The following is a 23,255-nucleotide window of genomic DNA, read 5'->3' on the forward strand; positions in this document are numbered from 1 at the left end:
TTGCCCCGAGTGCAAACAATGCAGGAGGATGATAACTTTCAGTGTGGACAGAGCATTGCTCCTCAAAGATCTGCTGTGAATGTCTGACTCCTGTCTAGCTAAAGGCAGCTCACATACTCCCTGTATGTGATGGCGCTGATGTGCGGTCAGACCAGATCTCTCCTGATGCAGACTCCTCCTTAGTTTAGGTGGAAATGAGGATCTGTGTGTGTCACTGGTGCCAGAGAAACGGTTCTCACAAGTGTGTAGACATTGGGTTCCTTGTGCTGAGACCAGACTTACCCAAATGACTGGGTTGAGTGATGTGCTTGATCACTGAGGCGGGCGGGGCTTGGTGCTCAGCATTACCAGCATGACGGTGGCATGACTGTGTCCTGTCACTATGAAGCAACGCTAACCATTGAGCTGACATTCTCGCAGATAGACAATGGAGGCAGCAGTTAATCAGCGCCAAACCTTTACGTTTTATATAGACACTGCTGTGTATTTGACAGTTTGCGGAGCAATAGAATGTTGGAAATGGGGCACAAGGAGGGGACAAAAAGTGAGGTTTAGTACATTACAGAGGTGTTCAAATACTTATATACATGCCCGCTGTGCACAAGTGGCTAACAGCACCCATGTCCATGCTGTGCAACTACAATTTCTCTCTAGGGGCAACTACAAAGAGCGCATGATCTCCTAATGGCACTTGTTTGTGGAGGCTTCAGAGATGTCACTAAGGTGAAGCCCTAAAAGGAGCCACTGGCAAAGAGATTTTGGGCAGCTGTTGCCACCAGGGCGTCAGGAGTCCATGTGCTGCCAACTCTTAGAGAACCTGGCAAAGGTGAGCAACCCTGTCCCTGGACATCCAGAGTCTCCTTTTGCACTGGTTCTCACCTATCTCCAAGAAATTCAGCTGCCATCTGTACACTCAGAATTTATGCTGCCGCCTCCGAGCGACCACTCTCTGTGGCCCAGCCTCTGGCAGCTGAGCAGACTCGGCCACCCCTTCCTCCTCAGGGTTCTGCTCCTTTCTCCTGAGAGCCTGACGTTGATGCAAGTATCATCTCTCGCCTCGTGGTGACAAGGATTACTGTCAACTCTACTGGCTACATGTTTGTATCTCTCTGATAACTGCATAGGAAGAAAGAGAAAGAGTGAACATTGAGGAGTCCAGTCCATGCCTTTACCCATTGCCTATCCAACCCCAAGAGCACCCTTTCAATGGTCCGTGACTGCCGTGCTAGCCATCGCATTGAGCTCTTTCCCGTACAATCTCCCACACTGTCCAAGATCCCCCACCGGCCTCTCCTCCTCAGCGTGACTGATCGGCATCTTCTTTGGACCCCAGCTTAAGCCCTGAGACCTCATGAAAGGTTAGGGCATCAGCCCCATTCGTTAAGTATGTGCCTTAAATGGGGGGGGCGGGGGGGGGGGGGGTGCTGCTGAGTGAGGACGCCATTGCAACAACTCCAGTTGGAGCTGGGTGGCCTGGTGAGCTCTGAAACCTTTGGCCCTTGTCTCGGATGCAGTGCGCCTGCTCGACTACTGAGCGAATGCTGAAGGGAAGCCTTAGAAATAACTGAATGGGAGCTCACTGTGCAAAATGGTTAACTCGGGAATGGCAATCAGTGCCTTGAGCATCAATTAGCTTAGTTAGTGAGCACAGTTGGCTCTCCTGTCAAAGTTAAGTAATAGAACATAGAACATAGAACGATACAGCGCAGTACAGGCCCTTCGGCCCTCGATGTTGCACCGACATGGAAAAAAACTAAAGGCCATCTAACCTACACTATGCCCTTATCATCCATATGCTTATCCAATAAATTTTTAAATGCCCTCAATGTTGGCGAGTTCACTACTGTTGCAGGTAGGGCATTCCACGGCCTCACCACTCTTTGCGTAAAAAACCCACCTCTGACCTCTGTCCTATATCTATTACCCCCCAATTTAAGGCTATGTCCCCTCGTGCTAGCCACCTCCATCCGCGGGAGAAGGCTCTCGCTGTCCACCCTATCTAACCCTCTGATCATTTTGTATGCCTCTATTAAGTCACCTCTTAACCTTCTTCTCTCTAACGAAAACAACCTCAAGTCCATCAGCCTTTCCTCATAAGATTTTCCCTCCATACCAGGCAACATCCTGGTAAATCTCCTCTGCACCCGTTCCAAGGCTTCCACGTCCTTCCTATAATGAGGCGACCAGAACTGTACGCAATACTCCAAATGCGGCCGTACTAGAGTTTTGTACAACTGCAACATGACCTCATGACTCCGGAACTCAATCCCTCTACCAATAAAGGCCAACACACCATAGGCCTTCTTCACAACCCTATCAACCTGGGTGGCAACTTTCAGGGATCTATGTACATGGACACCGAGATCCCTCTGCTCATCCACACTACCAAGAATTTTACCATGAGCCAAATATTCCGCATTCCTATTATTCTTTCCAAAGTGAATCACCTCACACTTCTCCACATTAAACTCCATTTGCCACCTCTCAGCCCAGCTCTGCAGCTTATCTATGTCCCTCTGTAACCTGCAACATCCTTCCGCACTGTCTACAACTCCACCGACTTTAGTGTCGTCTGCAAATTTACTCACCCATCCTTCTGCGCCCTCCTCTAGGTCATTTATAAAAATGACAAACAGCAACGGCCCCAGAACAGATCCTTGTGGTACGCCACTCGTAACTGAACTCCATTCTGAACATTTCCCATCAGCCACCACTCTCTGTCTTCTTTCAACTAGCCAATTTCTGATCCACATCTCTAAATCACCCTCAATCCCCAGCCTCCGTATTTTCTGCAATAGCCGACCGTGGGGAACCTTATCAAACGTTTTACTGAAATCCATATACACCACATCAACTGCTCTACCCTCGTCTACCTGTTCAGTCACCTTCTCAAAGAACTCGATAAGGTTTGTGAGGCATGACCTACCCTTCACAAAACCATGCTGACTATCCCTAATCATATTATTCCTATCTAGATGATTATAAATCGTATCTTTTATAATCCTCTCCAAGACCTTACCCACCACAGACGTTAAGCTCACCGGCCTATAGTTACCGGGGTTATCTCTACTCCCCTTCTTGAACAAAGGGACCACATTTGCTATCCTCCAGTCCTCTGGCACTATTCCTGTAGCCAATGATGACCTAAAAATCAAAGCCAAAGGCTCAGCAATCTCTTCCCTGGCTTCCCAGAGAATCCTAGGATAAATCCCATCCGGCCCCGGGGACTTATCTATTTTCACCTTGTCCAGAATTGCCAACACTTCTTCCCTACGCACCTCAATGCCATCTATTCTAATAGCCTGGGTCTCAGCATTCTCCTCCACAATATTATCTTTTTCTTGAGTGAATATTGACGAAAAGTATTCATTTAGTATCTCGCTTATCTCCTCCGCCTCCACACACAACTTCCCACCACTGTCCTTGACTGGCCCTTATCTTACCCTAGTCATTCTTTTATTCCTGACATACCTATAGAAAGCTTTTGGGTTTTCCTTGATCCTACCTGCCAAAGACTTCTCATGTCCCCTCCTTGTTGTCTGATGGGTAACTGATCTGGCAGGCAAGGATGAGCTAATTGTTCTCATGTTCCATATTACAGCTTGTCATTACATCACTGGCAGCCCCCCTTTCCACAGTCTTGGGGATCCTACAGGTTTTACATACTGGACACCCACCTACCCAGCCCAGCTGCGCAAGCTTCTTGGCCCAGTACAAGGGCCCTTGGGGAAAGCAAAGGCCCTTCAGCTATGGGTTGCAGCCTCAGTACCCGCTAGTGAGTTTTACAAGTAGGATTTGTAGCCCTCTCATACTCCCATGAAGGAGCCATTGGTGCCCCCCATCCCACTTATTAACACTGCCCTTCCTTCTTCACCTGTTCTGCTCTGGTGACCCTCTCAAAAACTGAGGCTTCACCCCCCCCCACCAACTCGTGAGTTCCACTTCCCCAACCCCGTAGAATACCCCACGTGGCCCGTTAGATGGATCCCCCCACCCCCACCCCATCATTGCTCTTCGGGTGCTCTCTCCATGGACTCCCTAGTCGATCATGGCGGCCACAAACACACCCCCAATATCTCCCTCGGAGGTGAGGTCACCAGGTTCCCATTTTAAAAATATTGTTGTGAATTATGTCACGCCTGAGCAGTCGAAAATTGCAATGAGTGGGGAAGTTACAGCAGGACTTCCCGTTCATTAGATGATGAAGTACTCACATGAGGCTCCTAACTTTCCTGGGTGGGAACCTCATTATGTCAATGGCAAGGAATGGGGATCCTGAGATCTTGCCGGCAAGATTCACGTTTCTGGTCTCTCGCGAGATTTTACGCTATTTGCGCCCACATCGAACACGAGTTCCAGCGTTGGCTTTTCATCTTGGAATGGAATCAACTGAGAGGGAACCTCATAAAGATATATTTGATTGTAAAAGAAACAGAAAGATAAAAGGACTCAGAAAGACACAATCTCAAACTAGTGTAAGGCAAATTTAAGATGGATGTCAAGATGTTCTTCATACATGAGTCATCAACACATGGGATTAACTCCTGGGGAAGATAGTGGAGTCATAAATCACGGATTTGTTTAAGAAAGAGCTGACTGCTGTGATAGGAAACTATGGACATTTCCTTAATGGATAAGCTAAGATAAGCAACGCAGCCATTCTCTTTCAAATCCATCTTGTGATGGATGGGACTTTCAGGGTGATATTAACTTTACATCATATACACAGTTGCCAAAAAAAATTGTTGTAAAAGCATGAATGTCACAATAGATTTCACTTCAATTCATCATCACTGTCATTCCCACTGACATCAAGCTGGAAGACTCACTCACATTTATTAAATTATAAAATTTAAATCAGCTTTAAGGGACATAGGAAAAGCTAAACTGATCCATTTATTTAAAAATCACTCTCCTGTTCCCAGAAAGATATCAACCTAATCTGTGCAGAAAGTTTGGCTTCACACAAAACTCACTGTAAGGAGAGGCAGCTTACAGGTTTTGTTCTGACTTTCACAACCTTCCAGTGAACACACAGGAGGGATTTTAAAAATATATTAATTCCTTCATGGTACATGGGCATCGCAGGCTGTGCCAGCATTTATTGCCCATCCCTAATTGTCCTTGAGGGGGCACTGAGTCAACCACATTGCTGTGGGTCTGGAATCCCATGTAGGCCAGACCATGGGATTCCAGACCATGGGATTCCCTCCCCAAAAGCACATTGGTGAATCATTCGTTTTTTTTCGACAACGATGGTCATCATTAGGCTTTTAATTCTTAATTGTTTATTGAATTCAAATTTCACCATCTGCAGTGGTGGGTCTGGAACCCAGGTCCCCAGAGCATTATCCTTGGTCTCTGGTTTACTAGTCCAGTAACAATACCACCAAGCTATAATCTCTCCTTTGTGGAGACTGCAAGAGCGGAAAATGTGCCGTGTGGGGTGACTGAATTAGGCAAGAGCTGAAAATTTAATTTCCCAATGGTGGATTGAGATGCCATAATTAAGTCTGTTTGTGGCACATTTGTGTCTCTCACACAAGTTTATGTCAGGTTCACACTTGAAATACTCATTATAGAACTTTGAGAAAATTATGTCCTCCCTTCAATCTTTTTGGGCAGTCCCTCAATGGCGAGGATGATTTTCTTCCACTCTGAGGTGGAGGGTTTTGCAGTGGCTGATAGTTCAATCCTGAATTTGCAGACTATGCCACAGATTTAGTAGGCGGTGTTTGATGAGGTGGATGGCTGTGGCGCTCTGGATTCTGCACTCTCTTTCCGCTGTTTACCCTTGACCTCTACGTGTTCCACACTGCGACACTCGAGGTGATTGGCTTCTTCGCAGATGCTTCTTCTCCAGTTTGCGTATTCTAAGGCAAGCGATTCCCATGTGTTACATTTATTTAGGTAGACTTTCAGAGTATTCTTGTAGTGTTTCCTCTGCCCTCCTAGTGATCACTTGCCATTGAAGAGCTCGGAGTAGAACACTTGCTTTGGGAGTCTTTTATCGGGCATGCAGATAATGTGCCCCGCCCATCACAGCTGGTCGAGTGTGACTAGTGCCTTGATACTTGAGATATTGGCCTGAGAGAGGACGCTCACATACGCCTATCCTGCCAGTGGATTTGCAGAATTTTGTGGAGGCAGCGCTGATGATATCTCTCCAGGGATTTGATGTGTCTGCCATACAATGTCCATGTTTCTGATGCATGCAGGTGGGCAGGGACCATGGCTGCTCTGTAGACCATGAGCTTGGTGCTAGATTATAGGTCTCGGTCTTCGAATACTCTGTTCCTCAGGCATCTAAAGCCAGCACTGACGCATTGGAGTCGATGCTGGATTTCATCGTCGATGCCTCCTCGAGCCGAGAGGAGGCTCCCGAGGGATGGGAAATAATTCACATTGTCCAGGGTCTCACCTTGGATCTTGATGCTTGATGGTCGGGGGCAGTTTTGTGTGACAGTAGCAGGCTTGTAGAGAACCTTTGTTTTCCAGATGTTACACTGAGGCCCATTCTCTCACGTACCTCGGTGAATGTGTCGACGATGGTTTGTAGCCCAGCCTCTCAGTGTGCATGTCCTCTGTGTACTGCAGCTCAATGACAGAAGTTGGGGTGGTCTTGGTTCTGGCCTGGAGAGGTCGGAAGTTGAACAGTTTATCACTTGTCCAGTAGGTTAGCTCCACTCCAACAGGGAGGTTCAGAGTGATAGGGTGGAGTGTTGCTACGAAGATGAAGAAGAGCTTTGGTGCGTTGACACAGCCCTGATTGACCCATTTTGCACACGTATTAGTTCTGTGGTGGTTCCGTTTCTGAGGATCACGGCTTGCATGTCATCGTGGTGCAGTCGGAGAATCGTGACTAATTTCTCGGGCAGCCAAATTTGAGGAGGATGTTTCACAATCTCTCACAGTTGTCAGTTGAAGATCTTTGCGAGATCGAAGAAGGCAGCAGGGTAGCATGGTGGTTAGCATAAATGCTTCACAGCTCCAGGGTCCCAGGTTCGATTCCCGGCTGGGTCACTGTCTGTGTGGAGTCTGCACGTCCTCCCCCTGTGTGCGTGGGTTTCCTCCGGGTGCTCCGGTTTCCTCCCACAGTCCAAAGATGTGCGGGTTAGGTGGATTGGCCATGCTAAATTGCCCGTAGTGTCCTAATAAAAGTAAGGTTAAGGGGGGGTGGGGTTGTTCGGTTACGGGTATAGGGTGGATTCGTGGGTTTGAGTAGGGTGATCATGGCTCGGCACAACATTGAGGGCCGAAGGGCCTGTTCTGTGCTGTACTGTTCTATGTTCTATGTTCTAAGGCGATGTACAGAGGTTGATGCTGCTGCCTGCACTTTTCCCGGATTTGCCACACGCTGGAGATCATGTCCTGGATTCTCCGAAATCCTGGGCAAGTGTTGACACCAGCATAAACACCGGAGAAGTGAATGCCGGCGTCAACGGGCACCCTGGCCCAGCAATTCTCCGGTTTTTAGGGGGCTAGTACGGCGCCGGAGTGCTGCGCGCTGCTCCGGCGCTGAAAGGCAGTCCTGCACGGCCGGCGTGGTTGCCGTTTCCGTGCCGGCATGGAGCAACATTTCGGGGACCGAACAGCTGGCCCGCACAGAAACAGGTAGGCCCCCTCCATATCGCGGCCGATATCAGTGGAAAACAAGTATTTTACATATTAGAGAAAACAGTGGGGCTGTAGAGGTGGTAACATTTAAAGTGGCAAAAGCCATTCCACAGAGTGTATAACATCGAAAGAAAAGAAAGTCTTAACCAGAAGACACTATTAGAGAGAAAGAGACCGCTACTGTCAGAACTGCATCAAGTTGCAGTTATGTCTCTTGAAAGAAGCAGCCATTTTCCACCTTTGCTGAACTTTTTTAAAATTTGTTTATGGGACGATAGCGTAGCTGGCTGGGACACAGAGTGTCCACGCCGTCGTGAATGCCGCCGCGTTTCACGACGGCGCATAACTTTCATGGGCACTAGCGATCCTGGCCCCTACAGGGGGTCAGCACGGCGCTGGAGCGGTTCACGCTGCTCCAGCCTCATTTCATGGCGTGCACTGGGGGCGGCGCCAATCTGCGCTTGCACAGTGGCAACGTGCCAACCCGCGTATGCGCGGTGGCTTTATGGAATGTGCCGGCCCTGACGCAACATGGCGCGGGGGTTCTGGGGCCGGACCCGTAATAAAGTAGGCCCAGGGGGGGGGGAAAGAGGCCGGCCCGCCGATCAGTGGGCCCCTATCGGAGGCCCCTCCCCCCCCCGGGGACGGAGCCCCCCGCCCCCTCCCGCCCCAACACAAGCCGCCCCCCGACCCTTCGCGCAGAGTCCCCGCCAGCAGCGACCAGGTGTGGACGGCGCCGACGGGGCACTGCTTTTTACGCATGGCCGCTCAGCCCATCCGGGTCGGAGAATCGGCGGCCCGACCTCTTACAGCGGCCCACAACCGGCAACACGCCAGCGTAAATGACGCCGATTTGCCGCACCTCGGAGAATCAACGCGCCAGCATCAGGGCGGCGTGGCGCGGTTGCGCCGATTCTCTGGCCCTGCGCGGGGCTAGGAGAATCGCGCCCATTGTTCCTCACATTATACCAGAAAAACACAGGGGGGGGGGGGGGGCTCCGATCCCAGGGGGTGTGTTGTTCCCTGTCTCTGAATAAAGCTCGTAGTCTTAAAGTTGAAGTAGATGCTTTATTGTGAGTTTGTTCTCTCCAGTGCTTAACTTAATGTTACATCTGAGCTGCCTGTGAAGTGCCCTCTAACTTCCAGTCTCTCTCTATTTATACCTCTCCCGTGCTCCCTCTGTTTCTTACTCAGTTGTATTTTATCTACATTGACCCCTTGTGTATATATACAGATCACTGCATCCCCCTTTTTTCTTTTACATATTTTCTGTACAGTGGTAAAGAAAATTGTACAAAACTGTTAGATTACTTATGAAATGTTTATGATATGTATATCTGTACAAGTGGTGATGACATTGGTTATTATACAAAGTCAATTGATATTTATAAGTCCAATCTGAATAAAAACATTTATGAGTCCAAACTTTATGAATTTGTTCGGTGAGTTTTCTCTTCTTCTTTTGTTTACGTGGTGATATTGATATTGCAACTCCTTTGTGAATGCTGTCAGTGTTCTTGTGTGTTAAGTAACCAACAAGACATCCCTGGGTGTTTGAATGGTCGAACCACTGATGTTGACTATTCTTTTCTGTGCTTGTGGTATCGATTTAGTGTGTCGTCTGCCTTGAAAGCTGGTGTAGAGACCGTGCTTAAACCATTAGCTGAGATAAATATTTGGAATATCTGTTCAAATCTTTTCCGGTCATAACTTAAATTACCGGTTGTTTCCAGCTGCCCTAGAGGTCCAATGAGTCCCATAGTTAGTCGTCGAGGATCCATTTGCTGCAAAGTCTTCCACAGTTGAATGTCCAGTCTTCTCTTTTTCTTCTCTTTTTGTTTAACCTAATCTAACTTGTTCTGTTAAAGCCACTCAACTGGTACCATGCGTTGTTCCTTGTCTCTGAATAAAGCTCGTAGTCTTAAAGTTGAAGTAGATGCTTTATTGTGAGTTCGTTCTCTCCAGCACTTAACTTAATGTTACATCACGGACAGCACGGTGGCGCAGTGGGTTAGCCCTGTTGCCTCACGGCGCTGAGGTCCCAGGTTCGATCCGAGCTTTGGGTCACTGTCCGTGTGGAGTTTGCACATTCTCCCCGTGTTTGTGTGGGTTTCGCCCCCACAAGCCAAAGATGTGCAAGGTAGGTGGATTGAACACGCTAAATTGCCCCTTAATTGGAAAAAAATGAATTGGGTACACTAAATTTATAAAATTTATAAATTTATAAAGCCTGTTCTGCTCCCAGCTGCCATTCCTGTAAAGTGCCCTCTAACTTCCTGTCTCTCTCTATTTATACCTCTCCCGTGCTCCCTCTGGTGCTTGCTCAGTTGTATTGCATCTACATCGACCCCTTGTATTTCTACAGATCACTACAGGGGAGGGGGGGCCTCCGATGGGGCCTGGCCCGCGATCTGTTCTATTGACATGGCCCATAACTTTTATAGTATCCAGTGCCTTCAGCCATTTCTTGATATGATGTGGAGTGAATTGCATTGGCTGAAGACTGATATCTGTTTTACTGGGGTACACCAGAGAAGACCAAGATGGATCATCCACTCGGTACTTCTGGCTGAAGATTGTTGCAAATGTTTCAGCCTTCTCCTTTGCACAGATGTACTGGTCTCCATCATGAGGATGGGGATATTTATGGAGCCTCCTCCTCCAGTGAGTTGTTTAATTATCCACCACCATTCACGGCTAGATGTGGCAGGACGGCAGAAATTAGATCTGATACATTTGTTGTGGAATCGCTTAGCTTAGTTTATTACTTGCTGCTTAGTCTGTTTGGCACACTAGCAGTCCTGTGTTGTAGCTTCAATAGATTGACACTTCGGACAGGATTCTCCATCCAGCTTTGCCAGAATCGCGATCGGGCGGAGGACAAGGCGTCATCTGAAAATTGAGGTTGATGCCAGGCGCCCAACGGAACGCCATGCTCCAGTGACTCGATAGCAGCAGGAATGCGATTAGTGCTGACACGTGCAAACTGTACAGTAACTTCCATTAGCATATCATTGACGGGCCCAACCAAGTATTCTCCAGCCACCCCCAATGCTCCAACTCCACCAGGCAAAAGTGATGACAGTGTGGTTCACTTCTGGTATTTAAAATCGGTAAACAGGCACCAAAGCCGATAAGGGAGATGGAATGTGGGGTAAGGGTGCCCCCCACCCTCCCCTAGTGACCGAGGGTTCAGGCACGGACCGCCATTGTTGAGGCATGCAAGGCAGCTATTTGGCTGCGCACTCCACTGACTGCCCACTGTGTCCCATAAATTTCCCTATGTGCTCGAAATTGCAGGTTTTGAAGGAGCCGTGGCAAGTTATTGCAGTTCATCTTGTAGATAGTACACTCTGTTGCAACAATTACTGGTAGAGGGAGTGAATGTTCAGGTGATGGATGGGGTGGTAATCAAGCAGGTTGCCCTGGATGGTGTTGAGTTTCAGATTGATCATTGGTAACCCCAATGCCATTGAATGTCATGGGGAGATGGTTACATTCTATTTTGTTGGCTATGGCCATTGCCTGACATATGTGGTGTGAATGTCACCACGTATCATCCTAAGTCTGAACACCTAAGGCTCTCTGCTTCCTGTTCTGCTCCAGTGTAGGCCCAATCATGAATGAGTGTAAAGAGTGGAGTAAAGGACTGTTTTTTTAAAATTTAGATGAAAGTTAGCAAACGTAGCCCTATCTGGAGCAGAAAGTTCAGAGTGGTGCCAAAGCGAATATAGATACAGATTGCTCAGTGACCAACAAAAGTCCAGGAAACATAATGAAATAAATCAGCAAAAGATCAGTGTGGGGAACAGTATCCTCCGAAATGAGAAAGTCAGATATTTCCAGAGAGACAGGTGGCCAGATACAGAGCCATAATCAGATCAAAAGGGAGGCACACAGAAGCTGTTGGATAGAAGAGGCTGTCAAAAAGCAAGGGATATATTCACTCATGGATAAAGAAATAGAGTCAGAGACAATTTGCTTTGGGACAGTACTCCTCACATGGAAGAAAGTCTTACCGCATTTTATAGTGGATAGAAGAGGACAAACCAAACACTGAGAAAATTAAAGAGTTATGGCCAGAGAAGTGCAGAGAGGATCATAGCACATTGGTTAGCACTGTTACCTCTTAGTGACAGAGACCCGGGTTCAATTTTGATTTGGGGGGCTGTGTGGAGTTTGCACATTCTTTCCGTGTCTGCGTGGGTTTCTATTGAGTGCTCCGGTTTCCTCCCTCAGTCCAAAGATATGCAGGTTAGGTGGATTGGTTATGCTAAATCGCCCCTAGATGGGGTTACAGGGATAGGCAGTGGATTAGGCCGAAGTAGGGTGCTCTTTCAGAGGGTCGGTGCAGACTCGATGGGCCAAATAGCCTCTTGCACTGTAAGCATTGTTTGATTCTATGATAGAGTTGGCATCTGCATCTTACTGGTAATTATCATTGCATATTTTTTACTTTATCACTTTGATATTAACATGCTTCAAAGCCTGCCTTCTGCAATTCTTTACAGATTCAGGATGTTATAAAATGTCGAACAGGAAGTTGCAAAACTGAAGAGAATGAAAACTCACCTGATTCGTACAAAAATGGTCAGGTCCAGATTATGGTGAGTAAAGGACCAATTCATGTAGAGCAGAGCAAATGTAAAAACTGGCTCACATCTGACATAGTTATTTAAATATTCGTTGCAGCATAAACTGTTTTACCACAGGGACTGGTTGAGGCATAAACCATCAAGTGCTTAAAGGAAAGTTAGACAAATATATAAAGCACTGAAAGATACCGGGCAATGAGAATAGATTAGAATTAGTTTTGGATTGCTCTAGTAAAGAGCCACAATAGACACAATGGGTGTTCTTGTGCCGTAGCCTGCAATTTGCTTTGGGTTAGCTTCAATATAAACAGGGTAACCTCCATCTCCACGAAAGCAGAAGAGTCAATATTTGAGAGGAGAATAACTTTTCCGGAAATTTCACAATCAGTCATGTAGCTCCTGAGGATATGTCCAGCAGTATAAGGAATGTATGAGATAGATATTAAAGCAGAGGTTTATATTTGTATGGCCTCTGTATCAGTGGTGAAAGTTCAGAACTGGTTACCGAAAGCTATTGACGATGAATATCCATATGTGTATTTGTATTGTTTACTATTGCTCAAATGGAAAATAACCTCTTAAGTTTATAATAAACAAGAGTGGATTGTAATAGAAAAAGGGAACGGGAACACTGAGTATTAAGGCTCGGGGTGGGGTTGGCTGGATATTGGAACTGAAGGAGGGGGAAGCTGAAAATCAAGGCTGGAGGAAGTTGAAGGATAATTTGAGGACCACTGTTTTTTTTAAATGTATTCTTTCACATAATATAGGCATTTTTGGCTAGGCCAGCACTCCTGTTGCCATTGAGGAAGTATTTGGTGTGTCACCTTCTTTACCTGCTGCAGTCATGTGGTGTATGTACAACCAGAACGCTGTTAGGAATTTCCAGGCTTTTGATTTAATGACAGTGAAATAATGGCTGCATAGTTCCAATGCAGGATGGTGCGTGAGTGGAGAGGAGCACGCAAGTGTTGGAGTTCTCATGCATCTGCTGTCCTTGCTCTTTTAGGTGGTAGGTATTGCATAATTGGAAGGTGTTGTTAAAAAAGCCTTGGTAGGTTGCTGCAGTTCACTTTGTAGGTGGTACGCTGCTGCCACTGTGTGTCGGTGCTGGTCAGAGTGAATGTTTAAGGTGATGGATAGGGAGCAATTTAAGCAGGCTGCTTTGTCCAGGATAGTGTCAAGCTTCATTGGTGTTGTTGAAGCTGCACTCATCTAGGCAAGTGCCATTTGACGCATCACACATTTGACTTGTGTCTTGTAGATGGTGGACAGGCTTTAAGGAGTTAGAAGGTAAATTAATACCCGCAGGCTTCCGAGCCCCCGACCAGTTGTAGCCACAGTATTTATATGGCTGGTTTCTTTCAATTTCTAGTCAATGGTATGCCCAGGATATTGATAGTGGGGGATTCAGCGATGCTACTGTCACTGAATGTCAAGGAGAGATGGTTAGATTCTCTCAGCAGGTCTGACAGCATCTATGAAGAGGGAAGGGAGCTAACGTTTTTGTAGAGACCCCCGAAAAGGGACCAGAGGGGAAACTTCTTCACACGGACGGTGATGAGCATCTGGAACGGGCTGCCTGAGGCAGTGGTCGAGACGGGTACAATTTTGTCCTTTAAAAAGCAGTTAGACAGTTACATGGGCAGGGTGGGTATAGAGGGATATGGGCCAAATGCAGGCAAGTGGGACAAGCTTAGTGATAGAAACTGGGCGGCTGGGCCGATGGGCCTGTTTCCATGCTGTAAGCACCTATGCCTCAGGAATCCAATGAAGAGACACAAGAATGCACAGTAGGATAAAATGAATTCAGGTTTATTTAGGACAATGGGGAGGGAAAAACTGATCGATGGAAGAAATGAAAATAAATTGATAGAAATAAAAATGGCCAGAAGGTGGAGGAGAGAGTTCACAATCTGAAGTTATTGAACTCAATGTCCCTTTGCTTACCTTTATTCACAATGCTTACCTTTGTTCTTCCATATTCTGATCTCTTAATGTGCCACTCTCAGCACCCCTCTGGGTCATTATCTTCACCATTTACATTCCCTTTGTCTTTCCGTCCACAACATCTTTGTCAATCTCCACCTATCACTGACCCCCTGTTCAGCCCACGGCTCCACGCCCACCCAACAATTGTACAAATCTGGTCCTATTTCCAGTTCTCTTTAGCTCTGACAAAGAGCTCGAAACGTTGGCTCCATTCTCTCTCCACAGACGCTGTCAGACCTGCTGTGATGGTCCAGTGTTTTCTGTTTTTGTTTCAGATTCCAGCATCTGCAGTAATTTGCTTTTATCTCCCAGGTTAGATTTTCTGTTGTTGGAGCTGGCCATTGCCTGGCAGTATGGCATGAATGTTATTCACCAGTTACCACCCACCTGAATATTGTCCAGTCTTCCTCCACATGAACACAGACTGCTTCAGTATTTGAGGAGTCACGAATGGTATTGAATGTTGTGCAACATTTGCGAATATCCCCAATTCTGAGTTTATGATGGAGGGAATGCCATTGATGACACAGCAAAAGATGGTTGGGCCAAGGACACGACCCTGAAAACTGCTGCTGTGATGTCTGGGACGCAGATGATTGACCATCAGCGTCTTGATTTGTGCCAATTGTGATGCCAACCAGTGGAGAGTTTTCTCCCTGATTGCCATTGACTTCAGTTTTGCTAGGGATAATTAAAGTCACACTGAGTCAAATGTTGCCTTGATGTTAAGGGCAGTTACTCTCAGTTACCTCACCACTTGAGTTCAGCTCTTTGGTCCGTATTGGGGTTAAGGCTGTAATGAGCTCAGAGACTGAGTGACCCTGGCAGAACCCAAACCAAAGAGTCGGTGAGCAGGTTATTGCGAAGTAAGTGCCCCTTGATAGCACTGTTGACGACCTTCCATCACTTTACTAATTAACAAGAATAGACTGATGGGTTGGTAATTGGATTTGTCCTGCTTCTTGTGCACAAGACATACCTGGGCAATTTTCTGCATTGCCGGTAGATTCCAGTACTATTGCCAGAAACTAGTCAGGGCCCATAGCCTTTGCAGTATCCATGTTTAACATGGAGGAATCCTAATTTATCAGCTAAGGTGAGTGTAAGTGGGGCTCAGTGGTAATTAGCAGGCGGCTTCCTTACCCATGTTTCCCGAATGCCATGAAACCTCATGGGGTCTAATGTCAATGTGGAAGACTCTCAGGGCAAGCCCCCCAGATGTTAATATTGAGGGCTTTGAAGTATAGAGCTGTGTTTGCTTTTGTCATTTCCAGTAGGTAGGTCAGTGCTGGGTGGTGTAGTTTCAATCCTTTTAGACTTTGTAGCAGTTTGATAGAACTGAATGGCGTGCTATGACATTTCAGAGGGCATTTAGGAGTCTACACTTTGCTGTGGGTCTGGAGTAACAGACCGGGGAAAGAAGGAAGATTTTCTTCCTGACAGGTATTGGTGAATCCAATGGGGTTTTCCTGACAATCGACAATAGTTTCATGGTGACCATCTAAATTACTGAGACTAGCTTTATGTTGCAGGTTTATTAATTTATCTTAAATTTCATCAGCTGCATGGTTGCCACTGCCTCCCTCCTCCTGGACCATAGGAGTGCTGAAACAGGCACTTAACCTTGTGGAGTCAGTAACTCCCACTATCCTTTCACTACCATGTTTCCCGACCCTTGGGAAATCCACACAATTACAGTTAATTTTGAATTGGGGACTCATTTGCATTGTTCAATCCTGAATTAAGTTTTCCATCTCTCCATATCATATGACCTGGACACCCTGATATGTGCCAACATACAAATGGCAGCTTGCGTTAGATAGAATTAGAGATCACACATTTCAGTTTTCCACCCTCTGTCACCTGTCATGGGAGGGGATTAATATTGAGGCCCTGATAGCAATCAAGGTGAGCATGTCAGATTTTTGCAAAGCCTTACCTCATTAATGTGAATACTTGGTCTCGAGTCCAAGTCCAGTCCCTCATCCATGTGATTGTCTCTGAACTGCCTCAGACTAGTGAAGAACAGCTTGATATAGTCAAATCTTACCTTACAGATAATGTCCCAGACACCACTATCACCATCCCTGGGTGTGTCCTCTCCCACCAGCAGGACAGATCCAGCAGAGGTGGTGGCATAGTAGTGCATAGTCGGGAGGCAGTTGCCCTAGGAGCTCTCACTGGAATATAAACAACTCACTGGAGGAGCATGCTTCACATATATCCCCATCCTCAATGATGGAGGAGCCCAGCACATCAGTGCAAAAGATGCGACTCCTCGGACACTGAAACAGACCACATGCAAATACAACAAGACCTGGACAATATCCATGCTTGGACTGACAAGTGGTAAGTAACATTTGGGCCACACAAGTGCCAGGCAATGACCATCCCCAAAAGAGAGAATCAAACCACCCACCGTCCCTTAACACTGATGGCATTACCATCACGGTAATAAAATACCACCACCATAAAAATCCTGGGGGTTACCATTGACCAGAAACTGAACTAGACTAAATAAATATTAGACATAAAATATTCCTCAAATATCAAGCACACAGATTCTCACTGACTTCTCATTCAGGTGTCTATTCTCGAAACAAGGAATAGTTGGTTTAGAACAGCCTGATTTCCTTCTGCTGAAAGCTTCTGTCTCTAATTTATTGTATTTTTTTGTTTCTTGCTGCATTTCTATAGACAGATTTTGAAAAGGATGTGGACCTGGCCTGCCAGTCGGGTAAGAAGTGCTTTACATCCTAGAGTGGCGTGACTGATTAATCCTCTCCCCTCCACTGATAATTAATATTTCCCCCTACTGTCACTCAGATTAATATTATTCAAAGAAAAACAGCTGAGCATTAATATGAATGATAACAAGACTGAGTTGACCAATATTATATATATATATATATTTGTTTTTATAAGACGTAGGCGCAGGAGTAGGCCATTCGCCAATCGTGTCTGTTCCACCATTCAATGAGATCATGACAGATCTGATCTGAAAATCCTCAACTCCACTTTTCCACCTTATCCCCATAACCCTCGATTCTCTTACTGATTAAAAACCTGTCTATCTGTTTTGAACATACTTAATGATCCAACCTCTCCAGCCTGCTGCGGTAAAGAATTCCACGGATACATTTTTAATATAAGAATAATATATGTGGACACATTTGTTGTCTTTCATTTCTCATTTCATTGGTAGAATTGAATGTCCTTCCCTTTGGTGGGTTTGAAGCCAGGGAGGATGATGGATGGGGACTACCTTCCTGCCTCCGCACAGTTTAGGCCCATAGCAATAAAGCCTTCCCATCCTGCCAACAATTGAGTCTCTTTTGCAGCCAACACCTCCCAAATGGTTCTGGCAGCCCATGATTGGTCGACAACTCTCGACACGCGGGACTTCCAACCCCGGGAAAGGTTATCCCAAAGGAAGGCTCGTCACTGTTCTCTTAAATGCATGCGTGGCACTTAATTTGCTTTGCCTTCCCTGAAAGAGGCAACAGTGAGCCATGGTGAGACCCCTATTGCCTCCATTGAATCCAGCTCAATATGTCAGTAATTACAGGCAAACCTATGTCTCATCAGTACATTTTTCTCACTGATTAGTTCATTGGCAATCTTTTACGTTTTTGTAAGGCACTAGGTACGATCTAACTAACAAAATATAGATTCTGTTCTGGGCGTAATCTGCGCCGGGAACGACCCCGCCATCTGACTGCTCCCTTTTTTTTTAGTGCCTCGGCAGGGAAGGTCTGCCCCTTAGGCGCTCCTTAGTATAGGAAGAGATCCGGACACCATTTTTAAATGGTGTCCTGATCTCTCGAACCCCGGCGCAACATCCACCATCCCCCCAATGCCCCAACTCACCTATAAGGGGGGTCATCGAGTTCCCCCCCCCCCCCCCCCCCCCCCACACCCCATCTCACATGGGCAGGGCACCCTTGGATACGATCCTGGTATGGCAAAATACCAGTCTAGCACCTTGGCATTGCCAGCCTGGCACCCTGGCAGTACTCCTTCCAGCCTAGAAATACCATCTGGGCACCATGTGGCACTGTCAGGTTGGCACTGCAAGGGTGGCAGAGACAAGGTATCCAGGTAGCACCAGCAGTGCCAGTGTGCCGCCCTGCCCGAAGGCAAACAACCCAATGGCCTCCGATTGCCTGGGAGACCCCCTAAGTACTGTTTGTCCCCGTTTGTGGGACCTGTACTGAACAGCGCACAACTGGGGTCTCGCAAGGTGTAACGGCCATTGGGAATCCTGGGGGAAGCTTCCCTCTGAATCTATCGTCCACATCGCGCCCGATTCCAGCGGGTTGCGGCTGGTAGATCGTGCCCACTGCTTCTGAACACTTGTGACACAAACCAAAACCTATGTCTATAATTTTCACTGACAGATATAAGTCATGAAAAATACAACTTTATTCTCGCTTGCGTATGCTCTAAATCTCTAGAAATGGTTTCTCTCTGAGGCCTATGCCTGGCTCAGCACCCTGACTCTCATTTTACTTCTTCCACTGTTGCCCAAGTCCTTTTTCACTGTCACAGGAACTGTGAATGTATGCCAAGCTTTTCCTCACAATACCTCATTATATGACCCCACCCAGTTCATTGCTTCTCAATAACCGTGACATCCCACCATCTCTCTGATTCCAGGGCCTGTGCCCTGGCCCCAAGTGTTCCCGTCCCTAGCTATTACTCCTTCCCACATCAACTATAAGCTCAGCCTGTCAGATTATAATGTGGAGATGCCAGCGTTGGACTGGGGTGAGCACAATGAGAAGCCTGATAACACCAGGTTAAAGTCCAACAGGTTTGTTTCAAATCACTAGCTTTCAGAGCACTACTCCTTCCTCAGGTGAATGAAGAGGTATGTTCCAGAAACATTTATACAGACAAAGTCAAAGATGCAAGACAAAGTCTACAGATCCAGAGATAGGGGTAACCCCAGGTTAAAGAGGTGTGAATTTTCTCAAGCCAGGACAGTTGGTTGGATTTCGCAAGCCCAGGCCAGATGGTGGGGGGTGAATGTAATGAGACATGAATCCAAGGTCCCGATTGAGGCCGTATTCGTATGCGGAACTTGGCCATAAGTTTCTGCTCGGCAATTTTGAATTTGTCACGCGTCCGCAGGCCACTTTGAAGAACGCTTACCCGGAGATCAGAGGCTGAATGCACTTGACTGCTGAAGTTTTCCCGACGGGAAGGGAACATTCCTGCCTGGCGATTGTCGTGCGATGTCCGTTCATCCGTTGTCGCAGCGTCTGCATGATCTCGCCAATGTACCATGTTTCGGGACATCCTTTCCTGCAGCGTATGAGGTAGACAACGTTGGCCGAGTCGCACGAGTATGTACCACGTACCTGGTGGGTGGTGTTCTCACGTGTAATGTAATCCCATGTCGATGATCTGGCACATCTTGCAGAGATTGCCATGGCAGGGTTCTGTGGTGTTGTGGTCGCTGTTCTGAAGGCTGGGTAGTTTGCTGCAAGCAATAGTTTGTTTGAGGTTGCGCAGTTGTTTGAGGGCAAGTAGTGGGGGTGTGGGGATGGCCTTGGCAAGATGTTCATCTTCATCGATGACGTGTTGAAGGCTGCGAAGAAGATGGCATACAGGGAAGTACTGGACAACGAAGGGCACTCTGTCGGTTGTGTCCCATGTTTGTCTTCTGAGGAGGTCGGTGCGGTTTTTTGCTGTGGCGCTTTGGAACTGTCGATCGATGAGTCAAGCACCATATACCGTTCGTACGAGGGCATCTTTCAGCGTCTGTAGATGTCTGTTACGCTCCCCCTCGTCTGAGCAGATCCTGTGTATACGGAGGGCTTGTCCATAGGGGATGGCTTCTCTAATGTGTTTCGGGTGGAAGCTGGAGAAGTGGAGCAGCATGATGTTATCCGTGGGCTTGCGGTAAAGCGAAGTGCTGAGGTGACCGTCCTTGATGGAGATGAGTGTGTCCAAGAATGCAACCGATTTTGGAGAGTAGTCCATGGTGAGTCTGATGGTGGGATGGAATTTATTGATGTCATCGTGTAGTCGTTTCAGTGATTCTTCGCCATGGGTCCAAAGGAAAAAAATGTCATTGTATCTGGTGTATAATGTCGGTTGAAGGTCCTGTGCGGTAAGGAGGTCTTGTTCAAACCTGTGCATGAAGATGTTGGCATGTTAAGGTGCGAATTTGGTCCCCATGGCTGTTCCATGCGTCTGGATGAAGAACTTGTCGAAGGTGAAGACGTGACCCAGAACGAAGCAGATGAGTTGCAGAATTGTGTCTGGAGATTGGCAGTTGTCGGTGTTGAGTACTGAGGCTGTTGCAGCAATGCCGTCGTCATGGGGGATGCTGGTGTAGAGTGCCGAGACATCCATTGTGACAAGGAATGTTCCTGGTTCAACTGGTCCATGGGTGCTGAGTTTCTGTCGCGACAGAAGCTGGGCGTTCCTTGTTAGATGGGTTTCAAGATGCCCTCGATGTAGCCAGAGAGGTCCTCACACAGGGTCCCAAAGATTTAATTACCTGCAAATGCTCGCATTCAAAGCATTGTCTTGCATCATTGATTTTGTCTATATATTTCTGGAAAATACCTCTTCATGCACCTGAGGAAGGAGCAGTGCTCCGAAAGCTAGTGATTTGAAACAAACCTGTTGGACTTTAACCTGTCAGATTATACCAAGAGACATCACAATTTAATTCCTACCTCCCAAACCCAGCAGCAGGCCTGAACACAAGCTGCAAGCGACAATACACCTCTGGATCAGCATCTCAAAAGTATCATTGTAACCTTCGCCATAAATTTCCCAGTCCTGCAGCAGCTTCTTGTTTTTACTTTAATGGAAACACTCTAACAGACACTGGGATTAAAATGTCACTGGCACCTGAATTCACCTGAATTCAATGGTGTGTCCATCATGCATCCAGTCATAATCAAGTTACATTCAATGTTTCTTGCACTGAAGCTATTCAATATTAACTCACCACAATGTATGGGAGGAGTTTTGATGGGAGGTTAACCCTAAAAAACATGATAGAACACCCCCAACTGTCAACCAGCATTTACAGTAGATGGTAACATGTCATGCAAGTTTTGGAGATGCAGGACACTTCATTAACATATCTAAATCCATTATGCAGTTGGCAGTCTGATTTAAATTTAACAACAGTCGCCCAACTTCCCAGGGTTTAGGAACTCCAGGAGCAAAAGGGTGGTATGAAGTACCATCTGCACCAGGTAAGTGTCTTTCATAAGTCTCCTGTGGGCCAGAGGAACAGGTGTGTCTTAAAGAATGTTTTAGTCTCTTTTCTGAACCTGTCTCTAGTCCACGATAGGCGACCTCCCCCAATCTGCAGCCTGCCCAAGATCACGGCCAACCTGTAATATATTTAAGTCTTGCATCTGGATATACTTGGGTGTCACACTCAATTCCAGTATCAGCCAGACTTTATCAAGGCTAATATTATGATATTGTTTGTTCTATGTAAATGCCTAAAGATTATTCTGCATTGATGTATTTGTATTAGTTGTTATTCACATTTCCTACTGGTTGGTGACTCTATGACCCCCCCTGAACTCTGGCTCTCATGTCTCCATCCCCCAGTTCAGCAAACTCTTTTCCTGCTAGCTGCAGGGTATTTCTTAATACTTTAAATGCTTTAAAAACTGTACACCAATTTTATTAGACCTCCTGAAATAAGTTGAATTGGCTTGCAATTGGACAGCAAGCAACTGTATTAATGACATGAAATTGAGCTTTGACAAGTCAATTAAGTAAATGAACAGTGGCTGAGAACATGAAATTAGACTTTGGGAGAGTGGGCCTTTGAATTTATTGTGAACTGAACAGCTGGCCCAAGGCGGGAAGGAGCAAGTGTGTGTGAAATGATTCATTAAATAATAACAGGCTTTTCCTGTCTCCACTATATCAATTTTCCTTCCAACTACTCCAATTTATTTATAGTCTTTTCAGAGAGCAGCCATTATATAAATCCCATACTACACACTGCCTCAATCAACTTCTCAATTTCCAAAAATCCATTACTACACCATCGACACTTACTGCTTCCCTGGCCATTTTTAGCACAGAAGCTTGGAGCTTTACCCGGCACTGCAGCTAGCCTGTCATCGGTCCTGGACTTGGTGAGAGTTCGGCGGCGATTTTGGCGTTATAGAACTCCACAGTTCCCACACCGGCGTCGCCACTTAGCGTGGACTTAGATTAAAAATCGGAGAATCCGGCACCATGTGGTTCGGGACTTATGGGAGGAAACCGGATCACCTGGAGGAAACCCTCGCAGACACAGGGTGAACGTGCAGACTCCGCACAGACAGTGACCCAAGCCGGGTATCGAACCTGGGACCCTGGCATTGTGAAGCAACAGTGCTAACCACTGTGCTACCGTGCAGTCCATAGAAGCAGAAGTAGACCATTTGGCCCATGAAGCCTGCTCCGTCATTTAATGAGATCATGGCTGATCGTCCACCTCAATGCAACATTTCTGCACTGTCCCCATATCCCCTAGTGCCATTGCTATCTAGAAATCTATTGGCCTTGCTTTGAACATACTCACTGACTAAGCCTCCACAGCCCTCTGGGCTAGAGAATTCCAATGATTTACTACCCCCTGACTGAAGATGTTTCTCCTCATCTCAGTCCTAACCTCTTATTTTAAGGCTGTGTTCCCTGTTTCTCGACCACCACCACCTCAACACCCTCACCCTGCTTCCAACCCGGGAAATATTTTTCTTTCATCTACCCTGTCGAGCCCTTTATACAGTGAGTTCACTTCTCATTCTTCTAAGCTCCAAAGAATAGGTCCAGCCTCCTCAATCTCACCTCATTGGACAATCCCACCATCCCAGTGATTAGTCTGATGAAGCTCCATGGCCAGTGTATCCTTTCTTAGGTTGGAGACCAATACTCCAGGTGTGGTCTCACCAAGGTTCTATACAACTGCAGTAAGACTTCCTTATTCCTAGACTCAAATCCCTTTGCAATAAATGTTTACATACTATTTGCCTTCTGAATTGTTTGTTCCACCTGTATGTTAGCTTTCAG

At 46.7% G+C, this 23,255-nt stretch overlaps 1 protein-coding gene across 11 annotated transcripts in view; it reads left to right on the forward strand.

Annotated features, from left to right (window-relative positions):
• Window positions 1-23,255, forward strand: part of adgrb2 (adhesion G protein-coupled receptor B2) — a 1,298,770-nt gene that overhangs the window by 1,238,765 nt on the left and 36,750 nt on the right. For all 11 annotated transcript variants that reach the window (XM_038801790.1, XM_038801818.1, XM_038801834.1 and 8 more), the window contains 2 exons: window positions 12,129-12,224; window positions 16,902-16,941. In XM_038801790.1, coding sequence (XP_038657718.1) covers window positions 12,129-12,224; window positions 16,902-16,941 — 136 coding nt within the window. The remainder of the gene's footprint in view (window positions 1-12,128; window positions 12,225-16,901; window positions 16,942-23,255) is intronic.

The sequence above is a fragment of the Scyliorhinus canicula genome, chromosome 1, assembly GCF_902713615.1.
Source record: "Scyliorhinus canicula chromosome 1, sScyCan1.1, whole genome shotgun sequence".
Classification (NCBI taxonomy): Eukaryota; Metazoa; Chordata; class Chondrichthyes; order Carcharhiniformes; family Scyliorhinidae; genus Scyliorhinus; species Scyliorhinus canicula.